The sequence below is a fragment of the Schistocerca cancellata genome, chromosome 2 (genome assembly GCF_023864275.1).
Source record: "Schistocerca cancellata isolate TAMUIC-IGC-003103 chromosome 2, iqSchCanc2.1, whole genome shotgun sequence".
NCBI lineage: Eukaryota > Metazoa > Arthropoda > Insecta > Orthoptera > Acrididae > Schistocerca > Schistocerca cancellata.
In genome coordinates this window covers 1,083,502,629-1,083,519,964 of record NC_064627.1, presented here as the reverse complement: position 1 = coordinate 1,083,519,964, position 17,336 = coordinate 1,083,502,629, and the positions used below count along the sequence as shown (strand labels likewise).

Below are 17,336 nucleotides of genomic sequence, written 5' to 3'. Positions count from 1 at the left end.
GTTTTTTTATTATTTTTACTATTTGATATCAACTGTAGAATAAATTAATATCTGAATTCTCTGTTCATGAATGCATCTGTTCCTCACTCCTGTACCCACTAAAGAACCATACAGCATGCAAAGAAGACATAACAGACTAGTGATGAGCAAAAGGATGTGAAACAAAGAGCTTTGGACACCAGGGCAAGACAATTTTTTATTTCTATTGAATTACTTTTTGTGCTCATGCATATATTAAGTTGAAATATTTAAGATGAGATATATAAGGAATCATGGCAAACAAGGGAGAATAACATCTAAGTGCTGAGCAGCATCTAATGTCTCTTGTTCAGTTTCAGAGTGAACAAATAACAAACCTGCTCTCAGCAGTTTCTTGCCTCGTACAAGTGCAAGCAGCACAGCAACAAAAGGTGCCAGAAGTTAAAGAAGGAATTAAGCTGCCACCTCCATTCTTCTAACAGGTTCAATGAGACAAAGGAAATGTGGAAAGAATACATAACCCAGCTGCATCGGCATTTTGATGCCCACGAAATCACAGATTAATCACATCGTGCATTTTTCTTATCACGTGTAGGAGTGCACGCCTAACTGCCTCCTAATGACATTGTTTATCCTCATTGAGCCCCAGCCATATGAGGTCATAACTGCGAGTTAGACAAAGTTTTTGAGAGTCAAATACACACTGATGCTCCATGGTATAAATTTTTCCTCAAGTCTTATAAACAATGGCATGCAGAATTGCAGGGCATGACTGGAGACTGTAAATTCAATTGTGTCTGTGGCACAACTTAGGATGAAATGCTTTGCGACACTAATATTCAGAATCTATCAGATCAGACAGCACTGCTACCATACCCTCAGTGAATTCCTTAATGAAGCATGCGAAATTCAAGACTCAGCTGAAAAAGATTTTGTCTATCAGGTATCGCTTCACTCGAGACAAACAGCCCATGCTCCACCCACAGTCCTGGCCCCAGCACTCACAAGGCAGCACTGTGTAAACATGGCTGGACACACTACATACACGATTTGCCACACTGGTGCAAAACTAATTACACTGCCCCAGCTCTGCACAAAGTGAAGTCATGTGCAATGCTGTAACACTTGATTGCAAGAACTGCTCCTTCAGACAAGCTGAATGCAAATTTTGTCACTGCATGGGACATACAAAACCAGACTGCATGGAAAAGACTAGAAATCCCTCCTCTGTTTCATGTGGGATCAAGCAAAGCAGAAATGGATGGAATGCAATGTCAATTTCACATTCAGATTCTACACCTCCTCCTGCTCAAAAATCAGACAAGTGAAGATGCAGAAATTACGCACACATGTATTTGATGTGAATACCCATCCCAATCTCAAAATTCATGACAGTGCTATAGTGCACAGGTGGAAACGGAGAACGGTCTTTCACAACACAGAATGGACAATTGTATTCAGAGTGCACATTGCAAGCTGTTGCAAATTTTCAAATAGTCAGTGCCTTTTCAACTGTCACTTTGCTTAACCTAGATACAGATGAAAAATTGGCCAACCATCTTTGCAAAAATCAAGTCTGTATCGCACCACCTATGAGGGAGACAGCATTTCAGTGCTTGGAACATGCCGCTTAACTGTAAAATACAAAAACATGACTAAGGAAGTCCCTTTCACTCTAGTTGCCTCATGTGTGAGCCCAAATATTTTCTGCATGCATGCATTTGATTCCTTCCGATTAGACATACTGGACAATGTGCATGCCATTGACACAAAAGTTTCCCATGCTGCAATTCAACAACACGGTGATAAGTGTCAATAATTTTATGATGGTGCTCTAAGATGTACAAAAGATTTTCATACTCACATTATGCTGAAAGCTAACGTGCAGCCCAAGTTTTCCTGTGCATGCACCATGCTGCATGCATTGTGCAACGACGTGGCTACAGGAAGTCAGACTGGAATCGTATTTCATCAAGTCAGCAGGCATCATCCTTAGTCGTCAAATGGAAGCCAAATGGGAAGATTCATCCTTGTACAGATTTCAAACCCATTGTAAATTCATAGATGCCCATTGACACCTACCCACTCCCACTTACAGAGTACTTTTTGGATTGCCTAGTGGGAAGTCAGTTCTTCTCAAAAATTGATCTTTCAGAAATCTAGCTTCAATTATCATTGGACGAAGAGACAAAGAAAATTTTTGAAGTGAATACTCATGTGGGCTTGTTTGAATATAAACCCACCTTTCGGAGGTGCTTCTGCACCCTTTCAAACATTCCTCGAACAAGGAATATCCAAGGTGCCTTCTTGTTTTAATTATCTTGATGACATACTTATCTTTGGATAAACTCCGGAACAGCAACTAAATAATTTGGGCTGTCTTTTTCAAGTTTTAACTGAGACAGGTCTCAAATATAACTTGCAGAAATGTTCTTTTTTCAACACAGTAACTGAATCTTTAGGACATGCCATCAATGCCAACAGTGCTCATCCTTCGATGTAAGCAATTCAGAAATTGCCGCCTCCTAAGAATTTAAGTGAACTGCAAGCCGTTCTTGGAAAATTGACTTACCTACATAAAGTTCATTCCTAAGGTGGCACAAATTGCCGCACCCCTGAACAACCTCAGATGAAAAAGTCTTTTGCTACATTGGACAAAAGACTGTGACCAAGCTTTTCAAAGACTGAAGAAGGCGTTGTTTCGTCAACCTCGCGTTATGCATTATGGTCCGCTCATACCACTTGTGCTTGCCTCGTCCCATGGCATCGGTGCAATTTTATCCCACAAAATTTGCAAAACAGAATGTCCCATTGCATTTGCTTCCAAAATTTTGAATAGTGGTCAGATTAATTATTGTCAGCTGGAGAAGGAGTTTCTGGTTATAATATATGGTGTCACTAAGTTTCATTATTACCTGTACAGCAGAAAAATATTCCTGGTCACGGACCATAAGCCTTTGACTGCACTGTTTCATCTGGTGAAACAAGTTCCTGATCACGTGGCACAAAGGCTTCAACACTGGTTGCTATTACTGTCAAATTACCAATATGAAATTCAACATAGCCCAACGGCCCAACACACAAACGCCAACATGTTGTCTCATTTAGCTGTCAGCACAGATGCAGCATTTGACACATCAGAAGCTTCTTGTTTACATACTGATTCTTCTGATTTGTAAGCACTGGATTCCTTTCCTACGATTTACGTCAGATTGCACAAAAACGTTAATATAACATACAATCACCAATTATTTTTATTTTACAGTTTCCATTGCCAACTTTAGCCCATATAAAGAGGTACTTGTCAGCATTCAATTTCTTCTTTCTTCTGGTAGTCAATACAAATGACATACTGGGAACAAGCGTACCATATGGAACCTTAGCCAAGAGTCCTGTTGTCTCTGCTATACTCCATGTTCTCCAACACAGAATATTTGCATCTGGAAATGCTTCAAAGCCACCGTAGTCACAGTGATTGCCCCACACTACAGCAAGTGTGAGCCATGTACTACCTCCAAACAGAGCCTGTACATCACATGTGAAGTTCAGACGGAGGCCTCGAAAAACATTCGGGCCTCCAATTAATTGTTGCTTATTGAACTGTCCAGCCAGATCAATGTCTATTGCCTTCAAAGCACGATACACAGGAAAGCTGTGCCGCAGGCGACATCGCCAAGCACGTCGCCGAGGCATTGCTGTGGCACGCGGCACCTCTGAGCTGTGCTTTCAGAGGTGTATTCTTGATTCCTTAGTGCAAAGCTACTTTATGTACCACAACTGTTTATCCCTTCTGAATGATGTGATTCTGCTTCACATGTCTAAAAAAAACATGCCTAAGAAACAGACAAGAGTGCTAATCACCACCTTGTTGCAATAGCAGGTGTTAAGTCTTCTACATAGAGGTCACCGAGAACAATTCACTCTAAACAACTGGAATGCTAACATTTTATGTAGCTTGGTGTAGATGAGCAAATAGAATGAGTGACACCACAATGTCGTGCTTGCACAGACAATCAGGCTGCCCCGAGCCAGAAATTTTTCCCCTGGGCACATTCTGATACCCTATGGCAACGCCTCCATATAAACTTTGCTGGCCCCTTTTGGCAAACAAGTTGAATGATTACTGCCGATGCATACAGCAAATAAACTTTTGTTATCCCAATGAATCTAACGAATGCCTCCAGCACTATCAAGGTGCTAGCTTCTGTTTTTTTCTCTCAAAGGCTTCACACAAACAACTGCTTCTGACAATGGACCGCCTTTTTCAACAGTGAGGCCGAATGTTTCGTTAGTATGTTCAACATGCAACTGTCAAAACTTTGAGCTTCACGTTTACCTGAAGTTGCCTTGCTGATGTTTCTGAGTTCATATTGTACTTTGCCTGCTCCTGATATTTCGCTGGCAGAACATTTGCATGGAAGGTAACTAACTGTATGCTTTGCTGCAAACACTGCCTCTGGTAGCCAAAATAATATGAAGCCAGTACTTGGTGGCAGGAATCTGACTTGGCACAATTTGTGTTATTGTATTCTGTTCATAGCATGGCTTTGTCGCATCATGAGTGAAATGCAGCAGGTGGAGTGTTCAGACTGTGGAAAGGTGTATGCCTATTGTGCAGTCGTAAAGCATTAACCGCTCATTGAGCATCGCAGCACTTCAAAATGGCATCAAGAAGGTGCTGAGCCATGTGTCAATGGAAAGAACGGGCAGTACCACACCTCCAGGAAGACAGAGTTCAGCACCCCCTGTCAATGCTGACTTAACCAGCCACCCTTCGCTGGTTGGCCCTAGTTCGGTCACAGACTTCGAGAGCATCATTACTGAGTAATACAAAGACAATACTCAGTCTGTGTTCTGCAAGTAGTGATAAGAGAGTAAATTTAACTGCACATAGGAAGCACAGGAAGCCACCTCATGGCAAGAAGTTAAATATTGCTTCTTCCCATAACAGAAATACAGTTTTCTATTAATTAGAAAGTGTTTTGTACAGATGATTCCTGCCACCAGCCATCGCAGCTTCTCTCCTTCCTTATTTGTGTTGGTTCTGACTCCAGCAGTCAGCACAACACCTACAACAAAAACATGAGATAACATGTCTCCAAGGTACCTCTAGGGAAGCTGCAAGTTGTGACACCTCTTCTAAGAAGCCAAACTACTTATGCAATCCAATGTCATCTCTGTAACAAAAATTTCAGTTTTGAGAAGAACATGAGACATCATCGGAGTCATCATGGTGAGTTTGTTGGTGGAGATGGATCAGTGAGGTGCTGCATTTGTAATTAGTAAGTGCTCACAGAAAACTGTTTGTCCAAACGTTTAGCAGTGGCACACAAAATACAGCTTATGAGCGTAGCACTGAATTTTGACATCTTTTGACAACTTTTGGAATTGGGACAACAAAACAGAGAAGTTGACATATTCATTTTATGGCAAGAATAGTGGGTCTCAACATGCTGCTGACAATTCTGTAAGACATTACTATTTATACAATCATTCAGGCTGTTTTACTATGAGAGATAAAGGTGCCAAACATTTAAAGTTGCCAGGCAGCGATTAAATCTCAGGAGTGTATTCATCTATGATGAAATTGCATCAAGCTGAAGATGGGAGGTGCCTAGTGTAATTTATCATGACCCATGCTGCCCATGAAAATGATCTGTCTCTTAAATTCCTCAGAAAAAGAGAAGGAAAGTGTATTGGTACCGCATACAGCAAATAAAATTACGTTTCAAGTTATTTTAGACAAAATTCAGAACTCAGTAACAGATTCTAAATTGAAAAGAATATATCATTAACAAAACAAGATCTATCCAACACAAGATCTATATAACAGTGTTATAACCTGTGCTCTATCTCCGTCAGACACCAGAAAGGTAGGACCAGTGTTGAGGCATGGGTACGGGAAGTAAACCATTAACATCTATATGGGACGAATTGAAGGGCTCTGTGGAAGAAAGTACCAACCCACCAGACAATATTTTGAGCTGCTACATATTATGTGTTTAATTAAATTTAATGTAAGGAACTGAATTTCAATAAATCAAAACAAATTATGAGCTCTGCTTCTATAAGGAAATGTTATTATGGATTTTGCACCTAAGTGAAGTGCATGTTCCGGTGACAGCTCAGCCAGCACTCTCTTCATGACATTTTAGCAGCTGTCATTAGCGTTCTGAGCAAAGCTGCCAGTTACCTTCCTGTCGCTAATGTTGAATAGTTTCCCTGGCAGTCACAAGATACAATGTCAGGAAGTGGGTTGGTCTGCACTGCCTCCAACCAAGCAAACAGCCTCATCAGTGTGCATGGCACAGGCCTCCCTCTGTACCTGCCAAAATGTGTGGGGAGAAGTGCAGAATCAGCCGTTATCCAGTCAGCTGCACTTTCAAATACATGCACCATCGGTTAAACCGCTGTGTTTTCTACAGCCACCAGAGTGGCACAAGGGTGCCGCCATGAACAATTATGTCACTGCTAATGAGATGCCCCACTTTGAGTGTTTGCCAGTTGAACAACATTTACAGACTTTCATAGTAGCCAGGGCTCAACATCTTCTGAATAGACATTGTATTACAGAGTGACAGATTTATAAATATTTTGTATCTGTATATGTTTCAACATTCAAATCTATTGCTAGCAACTGACACTGCAATCTACAGCAACAAAGTTATGTATTATTTTTAATATCTGAATTATCTGTTCATGAGCGACATCTGTTCCTCGCTCCTATATTCACTAAAGAACCACACAGCATACAAAGGAAAACATAGCACAAGGCAGATTTCTACACTAATCCGCTGCACTACCTATGCCAGCTCATCTGCCACCGTTGTGATGTGTGCTGGCACGGATACTGAATTCTTCTCTCCTGAAAAATCCGCGTAGGGCCAAAACTGATCAGGCTTGGGCCAGCAAAGAACTGGACAGCCCCTGGAAAACCTGACAGCGGACGAACCACCAGATGGGGCAACATTGATGCTGATGGTTCTGCTGGAAGGGAGGCAGGGGCAATTGGGGGGTGACGGTGGGGTGGGGGAGAGGGGTGTCCACCGGCAGCAGTGGAAGTGATGCCACGTCCACCAACGAGGAGACTGAGGAAGAGGAGGAGGAGGCTGGACAAAATCCATGAGCTCCACATCGGCAGGAGAAGGTGCGGGTTTCACTGGGGGTCACTGCTGCAGATGAAGGGAGGACAACGGAGGCTGGGGAGGAGGCAGCAATGGGTCAGAATGCCGCTGCAAGTGGAAGTCCTCATCTGGAACAATGCCATGACCCATACTGCCACCTGGCAGACCAACAGGGAGAGGGCATAACTGATTTGCATGGAACCACCAGAACACCTGGCAGCCACTCCTGTCTCCAGCAGAAGAACTGGATTCAAACGGCAGCCCTGGAAGAAAAATGCAGTGGTTCATGGCATGCAACTCAGGGTGCAGCAAATCCAGATCCTGTTGCTAGCACCCATCCAAATGCGCTCCGTTACTCCACGCAATGACTGGTGTTGCCCGAAATGTACCAAAAAGTTTGACAACCTATCATCATCACGGGAAGTGGCAGACATGGACTTCTTCAGTAGGGTCTTACATGCATCCATTAAGTGCTCTACCTTCGAGTTAGAAGCTGGGTGAAATGGAATGGTAATCAGATGCTGGATAGCACTGAGAATGCAAAAGTCCTCAGATTTCCATGAGACAAACTGCTGACCATTCTCATATACCAAGGTCTCCTCAATTGCAAAAATAACACAACATGTGAACTGTAGCAGTCAATAACATGGACAACAGCTTGGTCACATACAGGGTATTGGACAGTGCATCAACCACTAACAACCACATGTTGCCCAAGAAAGGGATTGGCAAAATCAACATGCACCCTGTCTCAAGGGAGCTCTGGGAACGATGAAGGAGAGAACTGGCACTGTGATGCAGCCTGGTTCTGTTCTCAAGCCCTGCAAGACGGCACCAGATGTTTGCTGTCGCAAACAATTGCTGGCCAGCAGTCATGAAGTCGCACAAATGTCTTCATAAGAGTCGTACCCCAATGAGACATATGCAGCAACTGGAGTACACGAGGACACAACACTGGGGGAACAACCACACAACAGCATTGTTCCTCCACGGCAAGCACGAGAACCATCTGGACAACATACAGTTGATCACACAGGAGGAAAAATGTACACCACACCTCATCTGCATCCAAAGAGAAGTGTTCTGACCAACCCAACTCGATCACTGGAATTATTTTCTGGAAAAACAGGTCAGTGATTATGATTTTGCGTGCCATCAATGGAAAGCCCAACAGGGTTTGCTGCAAGGCATCATCCAATGTGAACACAAGTGCTTCCTGCCGATCGAACTCTGGATTGGGCCCACTGGTAGCTGTGATAGTGCATTGGTGTGCTGTGCAGTGGAGCTGTAACTAATGTCATAATGACAGTTACTGAGAAAGAGGGCCCACCACTGCAATCGGTGGGCATCCTATCCAGCAGTTTGGAACAAGGATCAAATAAGAAAACCAATGGCTTGTAGTTGGTGACGAGGAAGAAACTTGCCACACATAGGAAAATGTGGAACCTTTTTAACCCCAAAAGGAACAGCTAGCATCTCCTTCTGCATTTGTGAATAACTATGTTGCACAATGGCAAATGCCTTTGATGTGTAAGTGATGGGTTGCTTGGTGCCATCTGGGTTCCGATGGGAGACAGCAGCACCAGTGCCTGACTGGGATGTGTCTCAGGCCAGGGTTAATGGTTTACCCTATATAAAGAAAGCCAGGCAGGTAGAAAAAGCAGAAAAACTGCTTGAGATACTGAAAAGCCCACTGACAATCTGCAGACCAGACAAACTTAACACTCTTCTGGCGAATCCAGTTAAGAAGTTGGCAGATGCGCGCCGGTTGGGGAATGACCTGAGCATAATACAAAATCTTATCCAAAAAAAGACTGGAGCTCTTCCAGTTCTTGTGTACCAGAACATTACCAGTGGCATTGATGTAGTTTCCCGTGTGGACAACACCATCTTTACTACGCACATGACCCAAAAAAATGTACTTTCAGGGAGCAAAAACTGCACTTTTCCAGCTTGCAATGAAGGTATTTCTCCAGGATCCATTGGAAAACTAAGTGAAGGTTTTGTAAATGCTCCTCCTGAGTAGGGTTCATGACTCAGAAGTTATGATGGTAATTGATGCAACAGGAAATGTCCTGAATCAATTGCTCCAAATACCATCTGTTAATTCCAGGAGCAGACTAGATTCCAAAATGCAAGGATTAAACTGATAAAGCCCAAAGGGAGTGTTGAGGAAGTCCGAGAAATCTCCTCCACCGGCAACTGTAGCCAAGCATCACACAAGTCCATGTGGGAAAAATACTAGCCCCCTTCCCCTGCCCCGACAGCTTCATCAACCACTCTGCCTGTCGTAGAATGAGATACAAATCTGAGACACATTGCATGATGACTGTCTGCTTAAAATCACCGCAAAGGTGCATGATGCAGCCAGGCTTCTGAATAACCATAAAGGGGTGGCCCAATGACTCAATGAAATAGGAGGTATGATGCCCTGATCCTGACAACACTGCAACTCACCCTTTACCCTGTTACGCACAACGAAGGGAATGGGGCGAGGATGACAAAATTTGGGTACCTCCAATTGGTTAAGAGACACATGTGCCTCAAAATTTTCTGCTCTACAGAGGCAGTAGGACCATAGAAATGACTCAAAATCATGAAAAAGGATAGATAGAGTCAATAAATGCACTTTGTCAGTGTTCTGGAAGCCAAAAACAGAAAATGCATTCAGTCCAAAGACTTTTTGTGCCAGCACTGAATTGATTACTAACTAGTTCAGTTGGAGTTCCACATTCTTATAAAGTTTGGAGCACCCGCCAAAGAATGCATTGTTTACTATACGACACAAAATGATGGAGCACCCATTGTGGCTCCAGGAACCCCAAGATCCTCTAAGTATCTTTGTTAATTAGCCTGTCTGTTTCTCCCATGTCTTCCTGAAACTCAACTGGCCATCCATCCACTATACGCTAGGTGAGGTCCATGGTGGTTGAAATCAGAACTAGCAATGGCCCACCCAGTCTTCTGCCACCTGCAGGTAAACACTTCTGCCTGCGGGACTGGCCATACCACGAGCCACATGCGCCCTCCACGGAAGGTTTCTGCACTATCCCACTGTGCTACCCCAGTCAGCTCATCTGCCTCCTTCGTGATGTTCGCTGGTGAGGATACTAAACTGCAACTGTTACACAGCATTCTATGTGAGCAAGACAAGTAACAAACTGTCTACTCACATTAATGGCCACTGCCATACTGTGGCAAACCACAAACTTTTCATCCAGTTGCCAAACCTGTTGTGCACAACACACATTACTTCACTATGCAGGTCATTTGGATACTCTCTTCCAGCACAAGTTTCTCTGAACTACACACATAGGCATTGTCTCTCCAGCACATTCTGTGCTCTCACAATCCTCCCAGCTTAAATCTCCTGGAATGTGTTTCTCATAATTGGTTATAAGTGTTTTAAGTATCAATATGGTCACAAACCTCATACACAGTTTTTTGTCATATTTAAAATGTCTTTCATTGAGGTTTAGACTTTTTTCCCTTTCCTCTTTAAACAGCCTTGTTACTAACTCTCTTCATCTAATCATGCATTAGATTAAAATTATTTTTGTTATTTTAATGTTGCAAACATTGTTTCACACAGTTCAATATTTAAATGAATGATAATTACATTACAACACTTTTCATCAATACTTTCCAACACTGAGCATGTTCCGCATAGTTGAAACTGTTCTTATACTTCATGGTTTGGTCTTCAGCATACACAAGTTCGTTGGGATCAATGTAAATCCACGTCGCTGGGTTTGGTTTGAACCTTTACACAGTCAGTTGAAATGTTTCCACTCCATAAGTTCCTGTTTTTATCAAAGCCAGGTAGTAAGTGTTCCGTAACTGCTATGTCGCCTGGGTTGCTCGGAGCTGTGGTTTCCCAAACCTGTGCTCTTACCATTTCAGGTGATGCAGCTGGTTCATGTAATTACTGGAAAACATTTTCTAGATTTCAGTCTCTGATCCGGAAGCACAAGTCTGTGCAGCAGATAGTAATTTTTGGACTCTAATTTACACCTTTTTCTTTATTCTCAGCTGTTTCTCTGGAGAAAAAATAAATAAAATAAAATAAAATTAGATGGGGACTATTCCTGCAAGTTGATGGTACCTGACAATTGGAGTAACCCTTAATTAGCCTGTCACTAGCCTACAGGTTTGAAGGTCAGTTGCTCACTTGTTTAGAATGAGACAATGAGCACCTGACTGGGCACTTGTATTCTGCAACAGAACACCATAGCACAGGAGCTGAGTGTCCAAATAGTCAGTGACTGACAGTTTCAAAGTGGCCCAGCCAGTTTGCACAAGAAAATTCTGTCAAGCAGTGACTAAAACCGATGCTACGATTCTAGCTGACACACCCAGTTCAGTCAATTGGTAGAACTCCGCTGCAGCATCTATAAGCAACTTCAAAATGGTTAATTTACTTCAATATACTTCCCTCAGTGTTTTCACATTCCCTAAAATGTTTTTTAACTATTGCTTTTTGTTCTCACCTTAGTGATTAAGTCTTTCTCACCACATTTTGTGCAGAAGTTTTAAATCACTTTCATATTTTCTCTTAAGTATGCTGTTCATCATATGAGAACACACACACTTTATATGCAACAAAACGCTTGCCAAACATTACTCTATGCGACATTTTCTACTTACCACCATTGATTACAATGAGAATACTTCAGATTTTACTACAATTTATTTCAAAATAAGATTTATTTTCTGTCTTATGTGTAAATGTTTTTTGACGCACGCACGCGCGTGCTCACACACACACACACACACACACACACACACACACACGAAGTATTTTCTTTTGGAAAATGTTCAGCTATAAGAGATGTACTTCAGCCCAGTTGTCTTCCCTTGTATGGAGATCCCAAATACAGACATAAAAATCTGCCACAGAAAATAAGATCAAATCTTTGGTTAAAAAGTGATGACATCTGTATTCTGGGATGCTGATAGAGTCACACATTCCGATTTCCTTGAACCAAACACAATCATAACCTCAATTAATTGAGTGGTAAAAAAAGTCTCTCAGGGAAAACTGAGGAGAAAGAAAATTACATGCACCATACTGTCCAAGCCTGGCACCCTGTTGCTTTCATCTCTTCCTTAAAATGATAAAGGATCTACATGGACATGTAATAACTCCATGAAACTTGTTCAGCGTACCCATTTATGTGGGGTCCCTGTGTGCAGGGGGGAAAAAGAAGAGTACAACGCTGAACAGGAAATTCAAAGGAAATTTCTGATATACACTCCTGGAAATGGAAAAAAGAACACATTGACACCGGTGTGTCAGACCCACCATACTTGCTCCGGACACTGCGAGAGGGCTGTACAAGCAATGATCACACGCACGGCACAGCGGACACACCAGGAACCGCGGTGTTGGCCGTTGAATGGCGCTAGCTGCGCAGCATTTGTGCACCGCCGCCGTCAGTGTCAGCCAGTTTGCCGTGGCATACGGAGCTCCATCGCAGTCTTTAACACTGGTAGCATGCCGCGACAGCGTGGACGTGAACCGTATGTGCAGTTGACGGACTTTGAGCGAGGGCGTATAGTGGGCATGCGGGAGGCCGGGTGGACGTACCGCCGAATTGCTCAACACGTGGGGCGTGAGGTCTCCACAGTACATCAATGTTGTCGCCAGTGGTCGGCGGAAGGTGCACGTGCCCGTCGACCTGGGACCGGACCGCAGCGACGCACGGATGCAAGCCAAGACCGTAGGATCCTACGCAGTGCCGTAGGGGACCGCACCGCCACTTCCCAGCAAACTAGGGACACTGTTGCTCCTGGGGTATCGGCGAGGACCATTCGCAACCGTCTCCATGAAGCTGGGCTACGGTCCCGCACACCGTTAGGCCGTCTTCCGCTCACGCCCCAACATCGTGCAGCCCGCCTCCAGTGGTGTCGCGACAGGCGTGAATGGAGGGACGAATGGAGACGTGTCGTCTTCAGCGATGAGAGTCGCTTCTGCCTTGGTGCCAATGATGGTCGTATGCGTGTTTGGCGCCGTGCAGGTGAGTGCCACAACCAGGACTGCATACAATCGAGGCACACAGGGCCAACACCCGGCATCATGGTGTGGGGAGCGATCTCCTACACTGGCCGTACACCACTGGTGATCGTCGAGGGGACACTGAATAGTGCACGGTACATCCAAACCGTCATCGAACCCATCGTTCTACCATTCCTAGACCGGCAAGGGAACTTGCTGTTCCAACAGGACAATGCACGTCCGCATGTATCCCGTGCCACCCAACGTGCTCTAGAAGGTGTAAGTCAACTACCCTGGCCAGCAAGATCTCCGGATCTGTCCCCCATTGAGCATGTTTGGGACTGGATGAAGCGTCGTCTCATGCGGTCTGCACGTCCAGCACGAACGCTGGTCCAACTGAGGCGCCAGGTGGAAATGGCGTGGCAAGCCGTTCCACAGGACTACATCCAGCATCTCTACGATCGTCTCCATGGGAGAATAGCAGCCTGCATTGCTGCGAAAGGTGGATATACACTGTACTAGTGCCGACATTGTGCATGCTCTGTTGCCTGTGTCTATGTGCCTGTGGTTCTGTCAGTGTGATCATGTGATGTATCTGACCCCAGGAATGTGTCAATAAAGTTTCCCCTTCCTGGGACAATGAATTCACGGTGTTCTTATTTCAATTTCCAGGAGTGTAGTTTCATACAGTTATTTGCAGTCTTTTGGAAGTAATAGTTATCATTCAACCCCCAGACTTACGGAATATCTGATCAGATGTATGACAGACAGAGCATCAAGAAACTTTTATTTAATCAATTACTTACCTTGCTGAGAACAAGAACACCACTATCAGGCTGCACATTAAGGGGATTTGCATGGCTGGGGACTTCTGGAATCCACTCATTTTGCGCTCCAACAGGCTCATCATCCTGTTCTTCATCCTGTTCCTGCTCTTTTTCTTGTTCCGCAAGAAGAGATTCTATGCCCGCTTCTGTCATGGTGGCCATCTTGACAGCTTCATCCTCAACCTGTTGGAATACATCACGTTACATGGGATAGTTGACTGAATGTTGCATGGTACAGAGTAATAAAGAAAAAAAAGAAAAGAAATCTACAATTCAGTTTTAATTGTTGTCACATGAGAGAAAAAATTTTTCAGTATAAGCACACAAAGAAGGTTTTATCTACTATGCCCTATGAAACAGGGCAAAAGCTGGGAGACATGAGTGTACAACTATTTCAAAATAGTATATCATTATTGGGAGATAAATCTATAATAGGAGAATGGTAAGGGATTAGAAAATATTGTATGGAAAGTTCTTGCTAAATCTGAATAAATTAGGGGTAAAGGTGACAATTCACCAAATAGCTGAGGTGTTGAGTCATTGAACAGTGTACTGCTACCTTTATTTCTGAATTACATATTTACATAAGGTTTAAAAAAAGTGCTGCAAGTATTGGCAGGAGGAAAGTAACAATGAAAGAGACATAATATAGCTTTTGCAATGTGAACCATGCTTACATTGGAAACACAGTCCCTAACTGGATGCCTCAGAATTCCACAAACACTTCTGCTCCTTTTTCCTCAACAAGAACAATGTTCCTTTAGCACCCATACCAATAGCTGACATTATGGGTATCCAGTTCAGCAAAGTTTTCTTTGAAGTACTGGTGCTGAGAAAAGTAGCTAATGGTATTTTAAGGATTTAGGTTTCTGTTTTTATTCATTGATTGATTTTTATTGTTCCCACTTTATCATACAGAATAAAATGTACAAGTGATATTGGGTGTCAATGAGAAAAAATTTGTAAGGTTTGAAATTATATATAAACTTTGTTGGAAGCTGCTAGATGCTCTCATTCTCAAATACCGAATGAGTACAGTCTGGGTATTTGCATGCAGTGAATTATGCTGCATCAAGACATACACAGTTTCGCCATCTATACTCAGCAACTCACCGTGAGGTGCATGGCAGAGGGCACATCCAACTGTACCAGTTATTAGGGTTTCTTCCTGTTCCATTAATGTATGGAGCATGGGAAGAATGATTCTTTGAATGTCTCTGTGCGTGCAGTAACTGTGCTAGTCTTATCTTCACGAACCCCATGTGAATGGTACACTGGGGGTTGTAGTATATTCCTAGAGTAATCATTTAAAGGCTGTTCTTGAAACTTTGTTAACAGAATTTCCTGGGATAGTTTACGTCTATCCTCAAGAGTCTTCCAGTTCAGTTCCTTCAGTACTTCTGTGGCACTGGGTTTACCATTTACTAATAATGATTCTTGATAGACATCGAGCCATGCATGAAAATGTGTAAGTCGTTCAGTGTTTTATTATTTAAAACAGTTACAAATTTAAAATAAAGTAGCCTTTCCTACAATGGACGATTTTCTGTTATATTCAAGAATCAAACCTGAATAAACAGAAAAAAACTGGTCAGTGTCATATCAGCATGGACTGAATACGACTGACAAAAGTATTCAAATGTACATGTAAGCTTTACATATTTCAGTGTATAGAGCCTTGTTCTGGACGTAAAAAAGGGCACACAGAGAGAGAATGGATAGCGGCTAGTCAAACATTTACCAAGGAAAATCGCCAAACAGCCATGCATTTTGAGAAGTTATTTTATTTTGACAACTAGTTTCGGTATTTCAATATGCCATCTTCAGGCCTCATATTCACTTCATGTGTAGACATTCAGGTAACTTCGAGAAGAAGTCTTCGAAGGAAGCACTTGAATAATGAATTAACTGTCTCCAGATACTGATGGCTCCGGAATGGCAATATCGATACACCTGAATGTCTATACATGAAGTCCATACTGGGTCTGAAGATCACAGACTGGAATGTCGAAACTGATTCTCAAAACAAAATAATTTCTCAAAATGGATGGGTGCTTGGTGATATTCCTTGGTAAATATACCATTGCCCCTATACACCACCTACAACATAAAGAATGATCAGTGATTTGAAAACTGGGAACTGCTAACAAAATTGGTCCAACTCTGTTCCCTGCTAGATAAAATTTACTCACAGTTCCAATTCAATATAATGTTTACAACGATGGACATACCTGTTCTTCATCACCCTGCGACAACACCGTCTCCACTGCTTTCTGATTTGAATTAGCATTCTGTAAAATTGTTTCAAATTTTGCATCAGCAGCAAGGCACAGTTCTATCAGTTCAGTAAATATTTCCAGTTTTGAAGCACAGTCGAGGCATATACTTTTAGGCTTAAGGTCATCTTCAGTAACCTACAAAAATTTAAAATTACTGCTTTGTAGGAGCAACTGGTGATATGTGTTCAGCAAAAAGAAAAACAGCTATAGATAAAACTTAAGTAAACAAATAAATTCATTATCTAAGTCATTATACCCAGCCATGACAGTGAAGCAATCGAATTGTGCTTTGAGATTAAATGGGCGATTGATGCAGTGTTGTAATTTAACCTCACCCAAAGTCATCACAAAAAACAAATTAAGTATGAAAATTTAATTGACTTGCAAAATGTTACATAGTTCGCCTTACACAAATTAAAAAGAGCCGTCATATTTACTGAAGGCAACTACATGGGACAGTCAAATGAAAAACACCCATTGTAACACAGTGGGCCACTGTGGTAGGGGAACAGCATAGTGCCATATCACAAGTGCACACAGTTGTTGGGTTATGACCTCGGTTGTGTGTTCATCCAGCTGTTGACACTGAGACAAGCAAAGAAGAGCAGAGAGGTGTGGTTCATTTTCTGGTGGCTGAGGGTGTTGGAGTACATGAAAGTAATCGTCACATGCTTGCTGCGTATGGTGAACACTGCATGTCCCTGACATGTACACAAGTGACAGAGGAGATTCCAGAAGAGGTGCACATCGCTGCAAGAGCTGTGCCCAGGACAGGCCCATTAAGCCATTACCCCTGATGTAATGAGGCGGACTGATGGCCTTATCCACGAAGACTTATCAATTTGTCTTCACACCGGCATAAGCTATGGTTCCGTGCATACCACCATAAACCACTTGCATTACCACAAAACTTGGGTGCTGTTGGTGTCACATTACCTGACAGAGAAACAAAAGATGGACAGAATGCCGTCAAGTCTGAATCATTTGCTGCGGTACAACGTGGAAGAGCATGTGTTTCTGTCCCTTACTGGCATCTGGGGCAAAATGTGGTGCCACCATTTTGAGCCTGAAGGCAAAACAACAACAATGGAAACATGCCACATCTCTCCTGCCAAAGAAATACGAGGCT

At 42.8% G+C, this 17,336-nt stretch overlaps 1 protein-coding gene across 1 annotated transcript in view; it reads right to left on the bottom strand.

Annotated features, from left to right (window-relative positions):
- Positions 1-17,336, bottom strand: part of LOC126163088 (uncharacterized) — a 102,608-nt gene that overhangs the window by 61,084 nt on the left and 24,188 nt on the right. The window contains exons 2-3 of the mRNA XM_049920000.1: positions 16,160-16,342; positions 13,908-14,111 (exon numbers count right to left, since the gene is read on the bottom strand). Of these exons, the coding sequence (XP_049775957.1) occupies positions 13,908-14,111; positions 16,160-16,342 (387 nt within the window). The remainder of the gene's footprint in view (positions 1-13,907; positions 14,112-16,159; positions 16,343-17,336) is intronic.